The sequence below is a fragment of the Sarcophilus harrisii genome, chromosome 3, assembly GCF_902635505.1.
Source record: "Sarcophilus harrisii chromosome 3, mSarHar1.11, whole genome shotgun sequence".
Lineage (NCBI taxonomy): Eukaryota > Metazoa > Chordata > Mammalia > Dasyuromorphia > Dasyuridae > Sarcophilus > Sarcophilus harrisii.
Window position 1 is genome coordinate 1,009,131 of NC_045428.1, and position 20,810 is coordinate 1,029,940.

Genomic DNA, 20,810 nt, shown 5'->3' on the forward strand with positions numbered 1-20,810 from the left:
CTCACTCCCTAACCTCCCTCCCGTTAATGCTCCCTCCATCCTCCATCCTCCCTTTTGTGCTCCCTCCCTTCTTCTCCTCTATCTTTCATCCTCCCTCCCTTCTTCCCTCCCTCCCTTCTTTCCTTCTTCCCTATCATTCATCATCTCCCCCCTCCCCTCCTATATTCCCTCTGCCTCCCCCTGCCTCCCTGCCTCCCTCTTTCCCTCCTTGCCTCCCTCCTTTCCTTCCCCTCCACCTGCAGGGTCTATTGTGGGCCACTGAGGGCGGAGCTAAAGTGAGTATTTTTCTCAGTCCCCCAAACATTATTCGGCACTTTCTGTGCAGCGAGGCACTGGAAGGACTTGCCCTTGGAGAGCTGCCATTCTTTGGCAGTGGGAGGAGGAGACATTCGTTCACTCAACAATTATTAAGCACCTCCTGTGTGACCCAGGTCCTGTGGACATGCTGGGCGACACTCCTTCCCCCTGCTCTGGCCTCCCTAAGCCCCAAGGCCCAGAGAACCCGGAGTCCCCACTTTCCAGGGCTGGCGGGAGGGAGAAGCTGCCAGGGCTGGCGGGAGGGAGCTGCTGCTGGGGCTGGCGCAATCTCAGCCCCGGGAGGAGCATCATGGGGTGGGACGGCTGGAGCCCCGCTGTGGCCAGCATCCACCCAGGCTCGTTCATGCCCACAGACTACCTGATGCACAAGCTCACAGCCTCCGACACTGGGAAGACGTGTCTCATGAAGGCCCTGCTGAACATCAACCCCAACACCGAGGAAGTCGTCAGAACCCTGCTCACCTTTGCTGAAGAAAATGGCATTTTGGAGCAGTTCATCAATGCGGAGTACACAGAGGAAGCCTACAGAGGTGGGATGCAGGGGCTCCTCCTGGGGGGTCCTGAGAGAACCATGTTCCCCCTGCTGCCCCTGGAATCACCCCCCACCCACCCACAGAAAAGTTCTGTCTGATAGGGAAACTGAGGCTCGATACAGTGACATGGTCAGCCAAAGATCCCCAGGGTGTATGATCAGAAAGGGGACCGGGCGGGGCAGGAGGAGCTGGGGCTGCCCCCTCTCCTAGGCAAACACTGATACCTTCCAGGGCTGGATCTTCATGGGCAAACCCCCGAAACTGGAAAGCAAGAGCAACCTGAGAATTCCCCGGCCTGCCTTCTCCTTGCCCCCAGGCCCTGACGGATCTGCCTTGGTTTGTTGTAGGACAGACGGCCTTGAACATCGCCATTGAGCGCAGGCAGGTGGCCATCACCAAGACCCTGATCGATAACGGGGCTGATGTCAACGCCCACGCCAAAGGTTTATTCTTTAACCCCAAGCACAAGCACGAAGGCTTCTACTTTGGTAGGTGGGGGGCTCTCAGCAGCCAGTCCTGAGGGGAGCTGGGGTCACCCAGAATAGGTAGCATGGGTCCCACCCCTTCCTCTCCATCCCATCCCCTGCCCTGTACTCCAGCTTTTTCTGATCTCTTTGGGACATAGAACTAGTCATTTGGTCAAAGTTTAGAAGTGTTGAGATCACGGTCCCCGAATGATCAGACCACTCTACAGCTCCACCAATCATGCATCAGTACGCCTGTTTCCCCATGGCTTGCCAGCATTTTGCCATTCTTTTTTGTCAGCTGCCAATTTGATGAGTGTGAGATAGAATCTTGGAATTCCTTTAATTTGCCTTTCTAATTACTTGTGATTTGTAGTTTTTTCCCCATATAGCTATTGATAGCTTGCATTTCTTCCTTAGAAACTGCTCATTGATATCCTTTGACAATTTGTCATTTGGGGAATGATTTCACTCTTATGGATTTGAAACAGTTTCTTATGGAATACGGAACACAACATAGTACTTTCAGCTTTCAGTTGTCGTTTGCTTGGTTTTTTCCTTCTCATTTCCCCCTTTTGCTGATTTTTCTTATGCAGCATGATATTGTGGAAATATGTTTCCACGTGTTTAGCCTGTTTTGGATCACTTGCCATCTGGGGAAGAGAGAGGGGAAGAAAAATTTGGAACATGAGGTTTTGCAAGAGTGAATGTTGAAAATTATCTTTGCGTGGATTTTGAAAAATAAAATACATTATTTAAAAACAGTTCTTTATATATCTAGAAATGAGACCCTGATTAGAGCAACTTGCTGCAAACAATTCCCCCACTCTGATTATCTGTCCCTCTTCTTTTTTTTTGCTTTTTAAAATTTTATTTATTTTTAATACACATTGCTTTATGAATCATGTTGGGAGAGAAAAATCAGAGCAAAAGGGGAAAATCATGGGAGAGATTAAAAAAAAAAAAACAGAAAAAAGAAGCGAACATAGCATGTGTTGATTTACATTCAGTCTCCTTAGTTGTTCTAGATTAGATGACATTTCCTGTCCATTGCTTTGGATTGCTTTGGCTTACTGAGCCGCTGAGCAGAACCACGTCTTCCATAATTGATCATCACACCTTCTTGCTATTATTGTGTATAATATGTTCCTGGTTCAGCTTGTTGAGCTCAGCATCAGTTCTTTGGTCATAAATTCCTTTCTTTTCCAAAGATCTGATAGGTAAATCATTCCTTGCTCTCCTGATTTGTTTAGGGTATCATCCTTTATGCTCAAATCATGTCTCCCTCCCAATTTTAACTATTTTGGTTTTTATTGTGTAAAAACATTTTATATTTTCTCTAATCAGAATTGCCCATTTTATCTTTCATGATAAATTCTAGGATAAACTTTCATTATAAAGTCCCTAAACTTTCCTCCATATATTAATAGGACAAGTAATGTCTTCTCGGCTCTTCTAATTTGTGGATGATGTCACTCCTTATGTTTAACCCATGTGTGCATTTGGATTTCATCTTGCTGTATGGTATAAGATGTTGGTCTGTTCTTTGTTTCTGCCATACTGCTTTCCAGTTTACCCAATGGTTTTTGTCAAGTAGGAGCTGAGACTTTGGGTTTGTCAAGTCCTAGGCCGATGTGCACATTTGCGTTGTTCCACAGATCAATGGATTTAACCAATACCAGATCATGCCAATTGGTCCTGCGTTGTGCTATGCTTTATGCTCTGGTCCTACTAGACTCCTTGTCTCCTTGGCTTTTTTTTTTTTTCATGATTTTTCTCGGGATTTTTGATCTCTTGTTCCTTCAGATAAATCTCACTTTGCTAGCTCTCTAAAATAATACTTTGGTTATTTTATTTGTATGGAACCACATGAGTAAATTAATTTAGGAAGTATCATTTTATTGACTTCAGGAGTTAATATTTCTCTTCTTATTTGGTTCTATATATTTGTGTAACAAATGTTTTATAATTGTAGTTTCTGGGTATGTTAGCAGAAAGAAATCCCAAATATTTTATACATTTTGTGGTTATTTAAAATGAAATGACTCCTTCTATTTCTTTCTGGGTTTTTTTGGTAATATGCAGAAATACTATATCTATATCAATTTCTTTTATATCCTGAAATTATTGTTGGACTGATTTTTTTAGTTGACTGTCTAGGTCTCTTTAAGTGAATTATCTATTATTTGCAAAAACCCAATAATTTTGTTCCCTCTTTGCCTATACTTATTTCTTAAATTCCTTTTTTTTTTCTTTTTTTTTTGTCTTCTTGCTCTAGCTAGCATTTCCAGCACTTAGTGCAGTTATCTGGCATATAATAAATATTTAATATATGCTGATTGATTGAACTAGTACTGCATCAAATAGTAGTGGTAACAATATGCATTCTTTCTTTCCCTCTAATCTTATTGGAAAGGTCCCTACTTCAGCCTTTTAATATGTTATTATATTACTTATCATTTTAAAGAAAGATCATTTATTCCTATGCTTTCTAGTAACAGAAATAGGTGTTATATATTGTCAAAAGCTTTTTCTACCTCCATTTAAAAATCATATGCTTTTTGTTATTATTAATGTGTATATTATATTGATAGTTTTCTTAATATTGAACTAGTTCTCTATTCATGGTATAAACCAACTTTGTAATAGTCTATAATCTTTGTGTTATATTGCTATAGTTTCCTTGTGGATATTTTGTTTAAAATTTTGCAACAATGAATATTGGTCCACATTTTTCTCCTTCTTATCACAGAAGAAAATTTAGCAAGTTTTGTTTCCAATTTTACAAATAGTTTGTATAATATTAGAATTAATTGTTCTTTAATATTCGATAGAATTTGCTTACAAATCTATCTGCTCACGGTTTTTCCTCCCATTTGGGAACTTGGTTATTCTTTTTTTTTTTTTTAACTCTGAAATTTGGTTATTTAATTTCTTGTCTTGTTTATCTGAGCATTGTACACTTTGGCAAATATATATATCTCCATTTTATTTAGGATGTCTATTTTATTGACATATAATTGAATTAAATGATTTCTAGGGATTTCCTTTATATTTTTCTTCATTTGTTTTCGATTATAATTTTTCATTTTTATACTGGTAATTTGAATTTTCTCATTGTTCTTTCCTTTTTAACAGTTAGCTAATGATTTATCAGTTTAATTGGGTTTTTTAACTATTTTAAAATTAATTTTCTTTTTCGGTTTTGTTAATCTCTTCTTTGATTTTCAAATTTTCTGTTTTGACATTTAATTGGATTATTTTAATTTGTTGGATTTTCTGGTTTTATATTCATTGATTTGTTTTTTCTTTTGTTGATTAAATGGTTTGAGTTATAAATTTTTCCCTAAAGATTGCTCTAAATGCATCCCTAAGATTTTGATATGTTTTCTCATTGTTGCTATTTTCTTTAATGAAAATATCTATTGTTTCAACAACTTATTCTTTGACCTAGAAATTCTTAGAACCAAGCTATTTATTTATTTAGTTTTTAATTTTATTTATTTATTTTTTTATTATAGTAACTTTTTATTGACAGAATCCATGCCAGGGTAAATTTTTTTTACAACATTATCCCTTGCACTCACTTCTGTTCCGATTTTTCCCTCCCACCCTCCACCCCCTCCCCTAGATGGCAAGCAGTCCTATATATGTTGAATATGTCCTAGTATATCCTAGATACAATGTATGTGTGCAGATCCAAACAGTTTTCTTGTTGCACAGGGAGAATTGGATCAGAAGGTAGAAATAACCCAGGAAGAAAAACAAAAATGCAAACAGTTTACATTCATTTCCCAGTGTTTTTTTTCTTTGGGTGTAGCTGCTTCTGTCCATCATTGATCAATTGAAACTGAATTAGGTCTCTTTGTCAAAGAAATCCACTTCCATCAGATTACATCTTCATACAGTATCGTTGTTGACGTATATAATGATCTCTTGGTTCTGCTCATTTCACTTAGCATCAGTTCATGTAATTCTCTCCAAGCTTCTCTGTATTCATCTTGCTGGTCGTTTCTTACAGAACAATAATATTCCATAACATTCATATACCACAATTTACCCAACCATTCTCCAATTGATGGGCATCCGCTCAGTTTCCAGCTTCTAGCCACTACAAACAGGGCTGCCACAAACATTTTGGCACATACTGGTCCCTTTCCCTTCTTTAGTATCTCCTTGGGGTAAGAACCAAGCTATTTAATCTTGAATGGCTTAATCATTTCCTCAGCACATTTTATTGAATGTAATTATGTTGCATTATGGCCCATAAAAGATGTTTAATACTTTTGTGTTGTTTTTTTCCATTTATGAGGGTTTTATGCCCTTGATTTTTGCATAGATAGTATGTGTACAGTTGAGAACTATGTGTACTTCTTTTTATTATTAGTCAATAATTGCCAGAGATGGTTGAGCTCTAACTGTCCCCAAATTCTCTTCAGGTCCTTGATTTCTTTCTTGCTTTATTTTTTAGTTGAATTTTTTTTATTTGAAAGGGTACTTGTACTCCTTCAATATTTTAGTTTTTGTTGCTTTTTAGTCATTTCAGTTGTGCTTGTCCATTTGGTGTTTTCTTAGCAAATATACTGGAGCAGTTTGCCATTCCCTTCTCCAGCTCATTTTATGTATGAGGAAACTGAAGCTAAAGAATTAAGTGACTTGTCCAGGTCACATAACTACTAAGTGTCTGAGGCTAGATTTGAATTCAGGAAGATGAATCTTCTGCTTCCAAACTCAGAGTTCTATCCACTGTACCACTTTGCTATCTAGCTAGTTTTAAAATTAAAAATTATAGATATACTGTCCATTTTTTCCCTTGCAATTCATTCATATTTTCCTTTAAGTATTTAGATACTATTCCATTTGGTACATGTTTGTTACAAAAGCATTTGTGTTAATTAATTCCATATAATACAGTTTCCCTATTTATCACTTTCAATGATTTTTACTGTTGTTTTACCAGAGATCACGATTGCCCTTGTTTCTTTGTTTTTTGGGGTTGTTTTTTTTACTTCAGTTGAAGCAAAAATGATTTTGCTCCAGCTCCTCATTTTACCTCGGTGTGAATCTTTATGTTTCAAATCTGTTTCTTATAAATAACATACTGTTAAATTCTACTTTCTTGTCCATTCTGCTTTCCTCATCCATTTTATGGGTGTATTCATCCCATTCACATTCACAGTTATGATTGTTAATTGGTGCATATCCTTTCATCCTATTTTTATACTTTCTCTTCTCTGTATCATGCCATGTGCTCTAATCCTAAATGCAATCAGTTCCTTGGCCCTTCTTCTGTTTGCTTTGCCAAGAGCCATTTACAAATTCTTACCTTCCCTTTCTTATTCCTCCCTCTCTTCATTCTTTCCTGTTTCCCTACTGAGTGAAACATATTTCTATACCAACTGTGGATATGTCTGTGTCAGTGTTCTACTCTCCTGAGGCAATTTCCAATGAAAGTGAGCTAGCTCTGCAGAGAGCCTTGAGCTCACCGCTCCGGCCATCTCCTGGCCACTTCTCTGATGGCCAGCCTTAATCACCACAGCCGCTGCTCGACCAGTCCTGGCTGGCCATGGCTCCTCTCTCCGCTTTAGCCCTTGACTTCCACTGGAGTTCCCCCTCACAGTCTCTCCCACCTCTCTTGTCGTGGATTGTCTGATTTTCTGGTTTGCTGCTGCTGCTGCTTTCTTGTTTTTATTTTTATTTCTTTTAAAGAAAGGCTACACCCTCACATAGCCCATCTGGATTAGAAACATACTCTGGGCAGCTGTTGATGGGGGAAGGGCTGCCTGTCCCTCTGAGCTGGAAGTGGTGGGAATTCTCTTCAGGAGGTCCTAGTCCCCAGGCCCAAAGGGGCTCTTGCTGCTAGGCTTCTCCAGGCTTAAATCTGCTTTCCTCAGTCCCAGAGGGTCTGTCTCAGGACTCTCTTTGATTTGGGGTCAGACAGTGTATGGAACTCCCACTTGAACTTCCAGGGACTGAAGTATCCATAGTCAGCATCCTTCGAGAAGTTCCTTCTCTGGAAACCTTTCCGGGGTCCTAGGGGCTGAGGACCCCCTCCCTGCCAAGATAGAAAAGGCACAGGAACAAAGTCAGTCCCCGGGGCTGCTGACTGCCTCCTGCATCTGCCGGTCAGCTTCATGCGCACAGAGCCGAAGGGTGATGACCTGGCCGGGCTGATCGGGGTCAGGTAGAGCAGCCCCCTTACCCCCCCAGCCCTGGTCCTGGGCTGACCCCGGCTCTCCATGGCAGGTGAGACGCCCCTGGCCCTGGCTGCCTGCACCAACCAGCCCGAGATCGTCCAGCTGCTGATGGACAACGAGAAGACGGACATCGCCTCCCAGGACTCGCAGGGAAACAACATCCTGCACGCGCTGGTGACCGTGGCCGAGGACTGCCGGACGCAGAACGACTTTGTCAAGGAGATGTATGACATGATCCTCCTGAGAAGCGAGGACCCGGAGCTGGAGACTGCGCAGAACAACGATGGCCTGACGCCGCTCCAGCTCGCCGCCAAGACGGGCAAGTCAGAGGTGAGCTGGGGCAGGGGCAGGGGGCGGTCACATGGACCCCCCGGGGTCCAGCGCTCTCAGGAAGTGACAGAGGAGGAAACTGATGCCGTTACCCTGGCGGTAATGTCAGGGGCGGGATTTGAACCCAGAGCTCCCTGCTCCAGAGTAGCTTTGCCTTCCTATGGACTCAGGCCTAGTCTGGCCCCGAGAGCAGCTCTGAAATGCATGAAATACGTTATGTGGAAAACAAGATGTTAAGAAAACAGGCCCTAGTTATTTTTTAAAGCCATGCTCACCAATCATCTCCCAACATGGAATAATGAGCGCGGCAGCCCCTTTAGAAGTCCCAATGGCTCCCAGGCAGGCCAAGGCCCCCCCTATCCTCCTGACCCCTGGGGCCGGGCTGGACTTTAGCAGGGCCCGGACATGAGAGCGGGGCCACACTCCCCACCACGGCTCCTGCTGAGCCCTTCCAAAGCTCCCCGGGAGAAAGGGGCCAGATTCAGGGAGGATTTATTGACCCCCTATCCCAGACGGAGCCCCGGGGGATAGGAAGAGCAAAAGGTGGCAAAGCTATCTCCAGAGGGAGAGGGGCTGAAAACTGGGGGTCGGGCAAGCTCTGGAGGCCCCTGGGAGCAACCGCTCCGCCCTTTGGAGAAGCTCAGGACCGGGGACAGCTCCAGTCCCTGCACCCTTATCCTGCTGCCCTCCTGGGGGTCCTGCCCAGCCCCTGCTTGGGGGGCCCGATGTCAACCCACGTCAGCCACGGGTCAGCTGCCTCGGGGCTGGGGGCCGGCGAAAGGGCTGCTTGTGCTCTGGCCAGGCCGGGGGGGGGGGGATGCTCCACAGGGAGCCCTTTCATTCCCCAGAGATGCCGGGCAGCTCGCAGGGGCAGGATTCCAACAGAAAGGGAATTGTCCGGGAGCGGCGCCGGCCCCCCACTGGGGAGAGACCCGGTCCCGGAGGAAAACAGGGCCATTGTTCACCCTGAGCAGGCTCAGCTGGGCTCCCCCAAGTCATTCCTCTGGGGGTCACTCTCCCCCTGCCATCCCCCAGCCTGTGGAGGGCAAGTGTGTGTATATGTGAGTGAGTGTGTGTGTGAGAGTGTGAGTGTGCATGTGTGAGTGTGTGTGCGTGAGTGTGTGCAGTCACTCCTAGAACAACTTGGGGGAGGATAATGGCGTGGGAGGGGGGCAGGGGGCAGAGGACGGCAGCAGGAGTTTCCCACATTCAGAGAAAGTCCTAAGTGTTGCTCACCAACCACAGTGCTATGCTATTTGACATCCAAGGAAACTGAGGCAGGCAGAGTCCTAGGGCTTGCCCAGAGTCACCTCATTGGCGTCTCAGGTAGGGTATGACCTTGGGGGTGACCAGCTGCAGGGAGGGGGAAGAGAAGCCCCCTCTGCCACTCACCCCGTGTGACCAGGAGCCCCCTCAGGTCTGACCCCCACTTTCCCACCCTCCAAGGCCAGCTCTGGGCCTGGGCCCCCAGGAGTTGCTCACTGGGAGGCGACGCACCGCATGCCCGTTGTAAAAGGGGTGAAAAGCAGAAGTGGGGGCCCTGTGTCCTTCAGGGAGGGACTGACTACCTAAGGCAACCATTTGTCTGCCCTGGATTATACGGCCCCTTGCCGTTTCCAGCCCAAACCCTTGGTCTCTCTGGGAGTCAGTGGGGGACATGGGGGTCCCTCTCTCAGCTCCCCCTCTGGGAGAGAAGGTCGGAGACAGAAGTGAGGCAGCTGTCGGAGGCAGCCCGGGGGGGGATGGTCACCCCCTTTCCAGCATGAGGGGGCTTCTCGGGCCGTCCTCCCTTGCAGACCAGCAGCTTCCCCCAGGGGGCGGTGACTGCGCCCTGGACGCCCCCTCCGGCAAGGCCCCAGTGACCCTGTCCTACCCTCAGATCCTCAAGTACATCCTGAGCCGGGAGATCAAGGAAAAGCCCCACCGGAGCCTGTCGAGGAAGTTCACGGACTGGGCTTATGGACCCGTCTCGTCCTCCCTGTACGACCTCACGGATGTGGACACCACCACGGACAACTCGGTGCTGGAGATCATCGTGTACAACACCAACATCGACGTGAGTGGCTGCAGAGGCCGGTGGGCACTGCCTGGGGGCCCCTCTCCCGGGCCTGAGGCCTTCAGAGGCTTGAGGGGGACCCCGCCGGGGCCAGAGTGCCAGCCCCTCCCCCTTACAGGGCTAGTGCCGAGGCAGCAAGGGCCCGGCCCAAGAGAACAGGGGTAGGAGAGGCTGGGGGGGGGAGGCGGAGAGAGCGACTGGGCCGGGTCCTGGGAGTCCCCCTGGGCCCGAGCCCGAGCCCGAGACTTCCCCAGCCGCCCAGACCCGACCCAGAGGCCTGGCTGGGGGCTACAGTCGCTCCCTTGGGTCTCAGTAAAGGAGGGGGGAACCGCTTGGGCAGGAGCACGACCACAGGTGAGAACATTCTGACTTGGGATTAGAGGATTAGCCTCCCTGAGAGTCGTTCCGGATCCCCAAGCCCAGGGAACTCCACTAGAGGTGAACACCCAGAGCTGGGGGAGAAAGCAGCCCGCCTGCCGCCCGTGTCTCCCCGTTCTGGGACCCACTGACTGAATGTCCCCCCTCTTGTCCCCCGGCCTTAGAACCGCCATGAGATGCTGACCCTGGAGCCCCTGCACACGCTGCTGCGAATGAAATGGAAGAAGTTTGCGAAATACATGTTCTTCACGTCCTTCTGCTTCTATTTCTTTTATAATATCACCCTGACCCTGGTCTCTTACTATCGGCCACGGGAGGAGGAGGGACGGGGGCTCTCCGCCGGCCCGGAGTCCGGCCTGAACAAGAGCGTAAGCCAGCCTCACTCCCTTCCTTTCTTGCCTGCGGTTCGGTTCTGCTGGATTTCATGCCCGGCTCTCTGGGGGGGTCACCTCTTGTCCCTACGGGCAGTGGGGAAGCTGGGCCCGACCCGGCCGCCGGGACTGAGGCGCCAGTGAGTTTGGAAGCAGCCTGAGGTCTGGGCACAGAAAACCCCAAAGGGGCTGGGGGTGGGACTGGCCCACGGGCTCCCCGGCCCCCGAGGTCTCAGGGTCTGTTGGAGAGGGAAAACCCACCATAGGCCGCAGAATTAAACCACGCTCAGTCTCGGTCAGAGGGATCTAAGGCCTCCAGTCCGCGTGAAAAGGGCTTTAAGTGACGGAGGATTTTTCATTTGCTGGGATTATAAATGACCATCCCAATGAAAGGAGCCAGTCTGTAAATGTCAGGAGCCTGGGCCCCTGGGGGGGAGGGGGTCAGCTTAATTTGTAAAATGAGAAACAATAACAATAACAATAGCTGTCATGTATCTAACTGTCAAATTTGCAAAGCGCTTTGAGCTAGAATCTCCTTGATCCTCATCTTACCAGTGAGGAAATGGGTAGACTAAGGGTCAGTGACTTGCCCAGTGTCACCTAGCTAGTAAGTATCTGAGACTGGATTCGAACCCAGGACTTCCTCACTCCAGGCCCCCCACTCCATCCACAGGCCACGACTTATTCATGTCTCTCTTGCCTTGAGAGCTTTTGGAAGGCTCTATATGGAAGGCTCCAGTGCCTTAAACTATAGTCATTTTGCAAACCAGTTTTATACGTCTGTGTACCGGGGCCGTACAAAAATTTCTCGGTTACAAAGGGCTCAGAAAGGGGGAAGTTGGAGGAGCCCTGAGCTGGAGAGCGGGTGCGAGACACGGGGAGCTAAGGGGGGAGCCGCCCGCGAGCTAACGCAGACCAGTCCTAAATATTCTGGAGAGCCGGTGCCCCGCTGGCACAGCAGGAAGCCCCCGGGGCCCCTGACGCTCTCCTGTCCCCCAGGCCCCTGACGCTCTCCTCCCCCGCTCTTCCAGGCACTGCCGCACCCCCTGGCCCTGACGCACAAGATGGGGTGGCTGCAGCTCATCGGCAGGATGTTCGTGCTGATCTGGGCCACGTGTATCTCTGTGAAAGAGGTTGGTGGCCTTCCCCCTTTCCTGCCCGCCCACGCTCTGGTGGCCGTTAAGGGGGCCGCTGACCAAAGCCGGGGGTCCGTGGCCCTGGAAGGGCCGCCTGGTGTTTGATCAGCCCCCGTCTCAGCAGCAAAGCTTCTGGTCCCCGAGGCGCTGGTCACTCAGCACGGGAGAACGGTGCCGGTGGGCGCCGGGGCCACCAGGCCTGCTGGGACGGCAGGAGGTCAGAGGACAAGCCTCCTCATCTCCCTGGGCCTCATTCCCCCGTGTGGGTGGGCACATTCGCCACATGAACATTCTCAGTCCTCTAGTGCCCCATGCTCACTACAACCCTGGAAGAAGAAGCACTTCATTTTACAGCTGGAGAAACTGAGGCACTTTCAGTTCTCTCTCTGCTAGTCCCACTTTTTCTCCCATCTGTCTCCTTCTTCCCCTCCCGTGGGCTTCACATGCGCTGCATCCTCCCCCCTAAACCAACCCACTGGCTAGTTTCATTTCCTCTCTATGCCTCCACCTCCATGAAGGTCTCCCTGACTCCGCTCCCGACCCTTCTCCCCCAGTTCCCCGTTACTTGATTTCCCCTTTGCCCCGGACACCTCTGACCTATGTCACGCTCCTCTACATCTGAGCTGCCTCCCTCCCTTGTGAAAGGTCCTTGGGGGCAGGGATGACCAGCCCCGAGCCTGGCACAGGACAGATCCGACGGAATCCCGCCTGGAAGAAAGGCTCTGGGGGCCGGGGCCGGGACACTCCCTGGTCAGTCACCTCCTTCCTCCTTCCCTAGGGCATTGCTATCTTCCTGCTGAGGCCCTCGGACCTGCAGTCCATCCTCTCGGATGCCTGGTTCCACTTTGCATTGTGAGTGTGCCTCGAGCTTGTGGAGGAGGGGTGGCGGACCCGCGGTTTTTGGCTGGGGAGGGGGGGCCAGTCCCCGTCCTAGCTGAGGGAGGCAAGCACGGGGATGCAAGCATTGCCTGTCTTTGTAACACTAGCTCCAACTACAGCAGGGGCACCGGGTCCGCAAGGGGCGCTAGGGACCACCAGCGGGGTCCTTTTAATTTTGGGAGGGGGCAGAGGAGGCTCCAAGGAGAGTTAGCAGGCGATGGTCTGGTGGGGCTGACCCTGGGAGGATGGTAACAGGCAGCAGAAAGGAAACGGAGCGACTCCCGCTTTATTTGGCTCAAGATCTGGAAAGGACAGAACAAAAGTAGCCCTCAGGTCCCCAAGGTACGGGGACAACTTGAGGTTCCCGGGGAGCCCTGGCTGGGTGCCAGGTTGGTGGCAGGGGGAGGGACTTTTCTTCCGTCCCAGGGATTTGCCCAAAGCGGGCACTCGCTATGTGCTGTCTGGACGGGAGAGGCGAGGGAAGGACAGTCAGAGGCTTCAAAAAGGCCTGTGTTCTGATGCTCAGCTAAAGGGAAGGGGGGAGGCTGCAAACAATAGCAACTGACCTTGCCCTTGACTCCTGGCACAACCCTAGAACGGATGGTTAAAGGGGCGGGCGGTAAACATGTCATAAAGGAAGCGGCCGTCACAAGAACCTTCATCAAGAACAGGTCAGGTCAAATAAGGATCATTTTGTTTTTTTAGCCGAGTTAAATAGGTCAAAGCCTGTCATAGCCATCGACTGCGCGTGTCAATGACCCACTTAACGAGCCGTCTCGGCCGGAGCGGGGGCAGTCCCTGTAGTCATTAGAGCTTGGAGGTCTCCACTGGAGCATCCGAGGGCTTTGCATTTCTGGGCCGGGTGAAAGGCCCCTGCTTCCACTCGGGCCCCAAAGGCGGGACTGGCAGCAGGGAGTGGGACCGAGGCAGGAAGACTTCCCAACAATTGGCAGGAGAGGAAAGGGAGCTTGGAGGCTCCCAGGAATCTGCTAGCTCCGGGATTCTGGTTCGGCTCGGAGCCCCCTCAGAATTGTGGGTCACCTCCAGTCCCCCAGGTGACATGCCGGGAGCATTTATTTTCTCCCCACTTAGGAGTATTTTATTTTTCCCAATTACATGTAAAAATAATTTTCAGCATTCACTTATAAGATTTTGAGTTCCAATTTTTTCCTTCCCCCCATCCCTTCTCCCTTCCTCAAGATGGCAAGCAATGTGACATGTTATACATACATGATCATATTAGTCATCAACAAGCATTTTATTAAGCACCTATTGTGTGCCGGGCATATATAAATAGAAAGGATGCAGTTGCGGGGAGAGGGAAGCGCTGCTCTGCTGAGTCAGTGTGCACGGGCCGGCCCTGTGCTGGGCGCTGGGGCGACATTTTCTCCAAGAAAGCACCATACCCGATATAAGTCAATACCAACTGAAGATAGGATATATGCAGTGATTTGGGGGCATGCCAGGGAGGGCCTCTTGGAGGAGGCAACTCAGGCTGAGCCTTGAAGGGGAGCTGACTCTTCCAGACCAGGTCAAGGGCTTGCCACCCACGGGATGCCCCTCTCAGACGGTGCAAACAAAGCTGGGGTGGGCATCCCTCCCTCACAGTCCCTGGTGACTTCCTCAGGACAGAGGGCTGATCGGCAGCCATCAATAGCCCTTTCTTTGCTAACAGTGGTTCCTTCAGCCTCCCTGCCTGCCCTGAAGGAGCACTGGGGGAAGGGGAGCCCAGGGAGGGGGGGAGTTCTGAAGTCCAAGGCTGCTGCTTCCTAGGAACGTTCCCAAACCCTCCCTGCTTCTGTGGGGCTGGGCACCCAGAGTGGGCCCTAAGACCAAGGGGGCTCAGTGCCCACTTATGCAGTCACCTTGCCATTCAAGTCAATCCAGCAAGTATTTATTAAATACCCACTGTATGCCAAGCTCTAGCGATACAAAAACACAAAGGAAAAGGTCCTTCAAGAGCTTTTATTTTGGGGGAGCAGGGAGAGAACGGGGAAACAGCATGTCCACACAGAAGCAAGCACCCAGTAAGTGGCAGTTATTTCAGGGGAAGGGCAGCCACTGAAGCCTGAGGGAGCAGAGATGAGGAGGTTGGAACCTCCCGGGCAAAGGCCCAGAGATGGGAGAAGGGGTGTCTTGGCACTGGGTCCTGGGGCCAGGGGGGTGGTCTACGTGGGGTCCCCGGCGGCTTCCCTCAGCCCCCGTTCACATCCCCCACAGCTTCATCCAGGCTGTGCTCGTGATCCTGTCGGTCTTCTTGTACCTGTTTGCCTACAAAGCGTACCTGGCCTGCCTGGTGCTGGCCATGGCTCTGGGCTGGGCCAACATGCTTTATTACACGCGGGGCTTCCAGTCCATGGGCATGTACAGCGTCATGATCCAGAAGGTGAGATGCCCTTCCCCAGCCGTGCACGGCTCACCACCCCAAAGGCAAAGGCCTCCTTCCACCGTCCCTTGGAAACCATGGGGCCTCCCAGGGCAGGCGCAGGTGCCGCGGAAGCTTCGGGCTGGAAGCTGTGGGGCCGGCCTCCCCGGGCAGGCGCCGGTACCAGGGAAGCTACGGGCGGATGATCGGCTCTGATGGAAGGACCGGAGCTCCGGTGTTCCCCTCGCCAGGCCCCTGTCCTCAAGGGCTTACAGTCTTGTTGGAGAGGCCAGGCCTTGTGTGGCGGGCGGGGCCTGGGGAGCAGAGGCCAGGGTAGGAGCCTTCAGGGGGGCAGTGGGAGGCCGGTTTCCTGATGGAAGAGAAGGTTCAGGGGCTCGTGGGGCCCCCAGAGACCCCATACGGTCCCTCCCACCCAGCTCCCTCGCTTCCAGGTCATCTTGCACGACGTCCTGAAGTTTCTCTTTGTGTACATCGTGTTCTTACTTGGGTTCGGCGTGGGTAAGTTTGGGCCCTGGGATTTCCCTTCCTTAAAGAGCATCCCAGAGAGACTGGCCAGATGCTGGGCCTTCCTCCTCCTGCAGGTTCCCATCCAAGAGCGGGCTGGCTCCGGGGCAGCCCCTCCAGGGTGTCAGCCATGCACACAGTAGGCCTTAATACTGCCCGGCTTGGTGCAGCCCCGCCCGTGCGCACAGACACCCTTGGCAGCCAGCCCCGGGCCTTTCCCCAGACCCATTTCCCGCTGTAGTAGTGGTCGGTGGGCAAGCCACTGAGTGGTCGTCGTCCGTTGTTCCCGTATGATCGTGGGTCATTCGCCTGGGACCAGCCCGGCCTGTTAGACTAGAATCAGGCCTGGGAACATGGTTCACCAGGGGGCTGTGAAGGGGTTCCTGGGTACGGCAGGTGGCCATGGTGGGTGGGCCCTTCCACGCCCCCTCATTTCCCCCGGGGCCTGGACGCCCCACGGGACAGGAAGCGACCCAGGACACCCAGGAGGGTGAGGCAGGGCCCTGCTCCCCCACCAAGCTGCTCCCCTGGATCTCTGAGGCCCCGGGCTCCCCCTCACTGGCCAGTCCCCAGGCCAGGATCCTCAGCGCGCCCCTCCGATCGTCCACTTCCTTCTTAACTGGGGACATTTCCTCGCACACTTGGATATGAGACTCCTGGAGAAAGTTGAACAGGGACAGAAAGGAGTCTCCCCTTTCCTCAGCAGCGCCCGACAGCAGCACAAAAACTGATCAACTTTTAGGGCATAAAAGCCTCACCATCAGAAAGGCAGAAACGGGCAACGTGAGGAAAATTCTATTAATAATTCTATTTTATGTAATAATGATAATTCTATTAATAAAGGGCCAGGGAAAGGGAGCTCCCGGGGGGCGAGGGCAGGAAAGGGCGAGGGCTCAGCTTGCTCGGCGGGAAGAGACGGTAACGCCCGCCTGGCCTCCCCAGCCCTCGCCTCCCTCATTGAGAAGTGCCCGGACAGCAAAGGGGAGTGCAGCTCGTACGGAAGCTTCAGCGACGCGGTGCTCGAGCTCTTCAAGCTCACCATCGGCCTGGGCGACCTCAACATCCAGCAGAACTCCAAGTACCCCATCCTCTTCCTCTTCCTGCTCATCACCTACGTCATCCTGACCTTCGTCCTCCTCCTCAACATGCTGATCGCCCTGATGGGGGAGACCGTGGAGAACATCTCCAAGGAGAGCGAGCGGATCTGGCGGCTCCAGGTGGGTGCCCCGACTGGGAGGGAGCGGGGACGATGGGCCCGCCCACGGTCACGGGCAAGGGGGTGGCAAAGCCGGCCCCCAACAGGCTCCTCCCGGCAGCCGCAACGGGTCCGGCCTCAGCCTGTGCTTGTGTCCCCCGTCAGAGAGCCAGGACCATTCTGGAATTTGAGAAACTGCTGCCTGAGTGGCTGCGCTGCAAGTTCCGCATGGGAGAGCTCTGCAAGGTGGCCCAGGAAGACTTCAGGCTGTGCTTGAGGTGAGTGTCTGGGCCCGGGGGCATCACAGCTGCCCCCGCCTGGGGGCTTCCACCCCATGGCCCTTCATCTGAGCACAAGGGCCCCCGGGGCGCTTAGTGCGGCCCAGGGCAGGCGCTTAATAAGTGCTTATCGACAGGTCAGTCAAGCAGCATTTATTAAGCACCTTTTGTGTACCACAAAAGGTGGTGGGGAGAGCCTCTGCCCTCAAGGGCGCTGGTTCTGGCACAGGCAGCTGGGCCCAGGTTAAATGCTCACAGAGCAGATTGTGAAAGTGTGACCAGGAGCGCTGTGGGAGGGCTGGGGGTCACAGGGCCCTTGAAGGGACCCCCCAGGACAGAGGGGAGGAGGGAGAGCCACAGGTAGGCATGGTCAGGTCCCAGGCCCAGAGGAGGAGGGTCACGCGTGGGGAGGATGGAGGGAGGGCTAGGCTCCCAGAGAGGGACCTGGGAGGCTTGGGGGCCGTCAGTGCCGGCCAGGGCACTCACGCACATGGCGGACCCCGAGGCCCTGGTCGGCAGCCTCGCTTGGCCCAGTGTTTCTGGACCTTCACCTCCTTCCCCCGGGGGCACGGGAGCAGGGGCAGCAGGTGACCACGACAGGAGGAGCCGCGGTAGCTCTTGGGAGGACAGAGGCCCCCTCCCCTCTCCCCCTGCTTCAGGAGGGAAGCCCGCCCCCTCCCCAGGTCCTGTGCTCCAGCCTTGGGCCTCTGTCTATCTCTGTGGGGCCCCCCCAGGGTACGGGCGCTGCCCATAGACCCACTTCTGAGTGGGCATCTGGTGCCACAATGGCCTGGCAGGCTGCCAGCGGGCCACATCCTCGGGGAGGACTGCAGGGCCTGGGGGGCCTCCCCCTCCCCCTCAGTGGGCTCCCCCTTCCCAGGGCCTCGGGACCCATTGTCGGCCTCTGATAATCCGGCCATTGTGGAGGTCCTGGGGAGGTCCCTGCCCATCCCACGGCGCCCTGGCCGGCCTCTGCCTGGCACAGACCTCAGCTGTGTGCCCGCCGTGCCCCCTGCCAGAGCCTGGTACAGATTCAGCACATCCGAGGCAGAGGTCGCCTTCCCACCGCCTGGGCCAAGGCTTGGGGGGGTCACCAGGAAGGGCTTGTCTGGCCCCGTCTGCCCATGAGGCTCCAGCGCCGGCCACCGCGGAGTGGGAAGGGGGCCGGGCCAAGGCCTGTGCCCAGCCAGCTGGACGCTCTCCGGGGGGAGGGAGCGACCAGAAGATGAGGCCCTGAGAAGTGGGGGGAGGGCGGTCCGGTGCGGCCACTGGGGACAGGCTCAAGGAGACGCCATCTGGGGAGACCTGAGGGCCCAGCTCGGGGGCAGCTTATCCAGTGATCGGAGGCCCCCCCCCCCGAGCGGGGAAATGGCCCTGGCTAGCAACGGGCCCTTGGAGATATCCAGCCCCTGGGGGGGGGTCCTGGGTCACAGGACGTGGGCAGGAGCCCCAGAATCCCACAGCCCAAGTCCCCAAGTCTCACTCCCAGCATGTGCAACAAGGCTGAGGGGACTCGAAGACAAGGGAGTCACCTGGGGGGGCCAGTCCCCGGGGCCCCCCTGCTTGTGCTGGACCAATGGGCGGCCCCAGCCCCCTCCTCCAGCCAGCAGCCCCTCCTTTGGGCCGGAGCGGGAGGAACGTGGGCCCTGAGGGAAGAGCTGCTGGAGGGGGGCGAGAGGGCGACCCCAGCAGGGGGCGGGGAGAAAACACGGCGTCAGGTGGTCTTTGGGCTGAGGGGCAGAGCCCACCGGCATGGGGAGCAGCCAGTGCGAAGGCCCCAGGCTGGGGAGGGGCAAGAAAGCCAGGCTCCCTCAAGGAGGAATTGGGCTGGGAAGCGGGTGGAGCTAGGAGGGAGGATGGGGCCCCTGGAGACCAGGGGGCCTTGGGGGAGGCCCAGCAGAGAAGGAAGGGGTCCCAGCGGTGAGGGGGAAGCCGGGTGCCAGGCCCCGGGGTGGCCTCTGGGGGGCACAAAGGGCCAGTCAGGGAGAGGGGAGCCCGGCGGGCACTTGGCAGCCGGAGAAGCCCCCGCCTGGCACGTAATGAGCCGCTTTATTGTGTTTTTGTGCAGAATAAATGAAGTGAAATGGACAGAATGGAAAACGCACGTCTCCTTTATCAGTGAGGACCCCGGGCCCGGCCGCAGCCTAGGTACTGGCCCGATGGGCACTGGGGGCCAGGGCTCAGGCCCATGGGGGGCCCGGGGGCAGGGACCTGCCGAGTCTCCAAATGAGCCCAACTTTGAGTGCTCCTTTTAGAAGTGGCCACCCCTCGCGGAGGAGCCCCCCGCTCCCCCAGGGTCTCCAGGCTCCGGGAACCTGCGCCCACCAGGGCAGGCTCCACCCTGACGGAAAGCGGGGCCCCAGGGGGCGGCCCCACTAAATAAGGGGGGGGCCCTCACAGAGCCTTCCCCAGGGAGGGTGGCAGGGGGGGGGGCTGAGGAGTATAAATTTCTCCCAGAGGAGGAACTTTGGAGGATCCTCCAGCAGCTCTTCCCTCAGGGCTCCACGTTCCTCCCAGAGAGGTGGGAGACTGGTGGGGGGGGGGGCTTCTCCTAGGAGGGGAGACTGAGGCAGGGGCGGAGCCAGCTCCCCGGGCAGTCGGCACTGACCCCAACCGTCCAGCCATGGGGCGTCCGAGCGTCCCAGCCAGAAAGTCAGCAAGCAGGGTCCCAGCCACGGGGATGGAGGGCGCCTGATGTGGGAGAGAAAGCTCCACATGGACGGGGCACTGAGCCGGACCCCGGGAGGGGCCCAGAGCCACGGCTCAAGCACTGGGGCCAAAGACTGCTTCAGCCCCACGTGTCCCGAAAAGTTTTCAAGAAGAGAACAAGGGGCTCCAGGCTTAGGGAGCCCCACGTCCCATCCCACCAAGAGAAATGGACCCTGCCCTCCGAGAGGGGCCCCACGGGAGAAAATCACACAATGCCCCGCCACCGCCCGGAGTGGGGAAGCAAAGGTGGGTAGTGGAAGGGGAAACCTGGAAACCGTGGAGATTTGGGAGCAAGGGTTGGGGAGGGGCGAAGGGGGAGTTTTCCCAAATTTCGGGAAGAAGGAAGAGAGTGGGGGAGGGGGGTTTTCCCTTGAGAATGGGGCCTTTGAGCCCCTTTCCCAACCTGATGGATTTCCCTGAGAAAATGGGGGGCCCCAAGAGGGCCGACCGGGGGAGGGCCCCCCAAGAGTGAGAATGGGGTATGGGATTAAAGGGGACCCGACCATGAAAAAGGGGATGAAGAATCACATGGGCCCAATGGATGGGGAGTAGGGGTGGGGCCGGGGTTAAAGAATCCAGGAGGAGGAGGGGGAGGAAGAGAGGGAGGAGGGGGGAGGAAAAAGGGGAAGAGGGGAAGGAGAGGGAGGAGGAGGAGGAGGAAGAGGAGGAGGGGGGTTTTGGGTTTTTGGAGATGGGGAGAAGTGTTTGGGGATGTTTTATGGGATGGGTGAGGGAGAGGAGAGGGGAGGGAGGGAGTGGGGAAGAAATGGTTTAAGGGTGGGGAGGTTGGGGGGCAAAGAAAGGGGGGAAGGTTAAATGGGGCATGGGGGAAATGAAAAGATCCCGGGAGGCCTTGGAGTTTTGGGTGAGTGGACTTGTGAAAGAAATGGGAGGGGGGAGGGAGGGGAGAGGTTTTAAAGTGATTTTTTCCATTTTTTTTTCTTTTCCTTCCCCTTTCCTTTTCCCCCTTTTTCCCTTTTCCTTTTCTTTTTCCTTTTTTTCTTTTTTCTTTTTCCCTTCCCTTTTTTTTCCTTCCTTCCTTCCCTTCTTTCCCCTTCTTCCCCTTTCCTGAAATC

At 53.5% G+C, this 20,810-nt stretch overlaps 1 protein-coding gene across 1 annotated transcript in view; it reads left to right on the top strand.

The window, feature by feature from the left end:
* LOC100930962 (transient receptor potential cation channel subfamily V member 3) overlaps nucleotides 1–19,280 on the top strand; it is a 30,228-nt gene extending 10,948 nt beyond the window's left edge. Inside the window, exons 6-17 of the mRNA XM_031957313.1 lie at nucleotides 672–848; nucleotides 1,199–1,339; nucleotides 7,562–7,842; nucleotides 9,722–9,898; nucleotides 10,441–10,644; nucleotides 11,679–11,780; nucleotides 12,562–12,635; nucleotides 14,883–15,048; nucleotides 15,480–15,546; nucleotides 16,495–16,769; nucleotides 16,913–17,025; nucleotides 19,094–19,280. Of these exons, the coding sequence (XP_031813173.1) occupies nucleotides 672–848; nucleotides 1,199–1,339; nucleotides 7,562–7,842; nucleotides 9,722–9,898; nucleotides 10,441–10,644; nucleotides 11,679–11,780; nucleotides 12,562–12,635; nucleotides 14,883–15,048; nucleotides 15,480–15,546; nucleotides 16,495–16,769; nucleotides 16,913–17,025; nucleotides 19,094–19,280 (1,964 nt within the window). The remainder of the gene's footprint in view (nucleotides 1–671; nucleotides 849–1,198; nucleotides 1,340–7,561; nucleotides 7,843–9,721; nucleotides 9,899–10,440; nucleotides 10,645–11,678; nucleotides 11,781–12,561; nucleotides 12,636–14,882; nucleotides 15,049–15,479; nucleotides 15,547–16,494; nucleotides 16,770–16,912; nucleotides 17,026–19,093) is intronic.
* The last annotated feature ends 1,530 nt before the right edge of the window (nucleotides 19,281–20,810 follow it).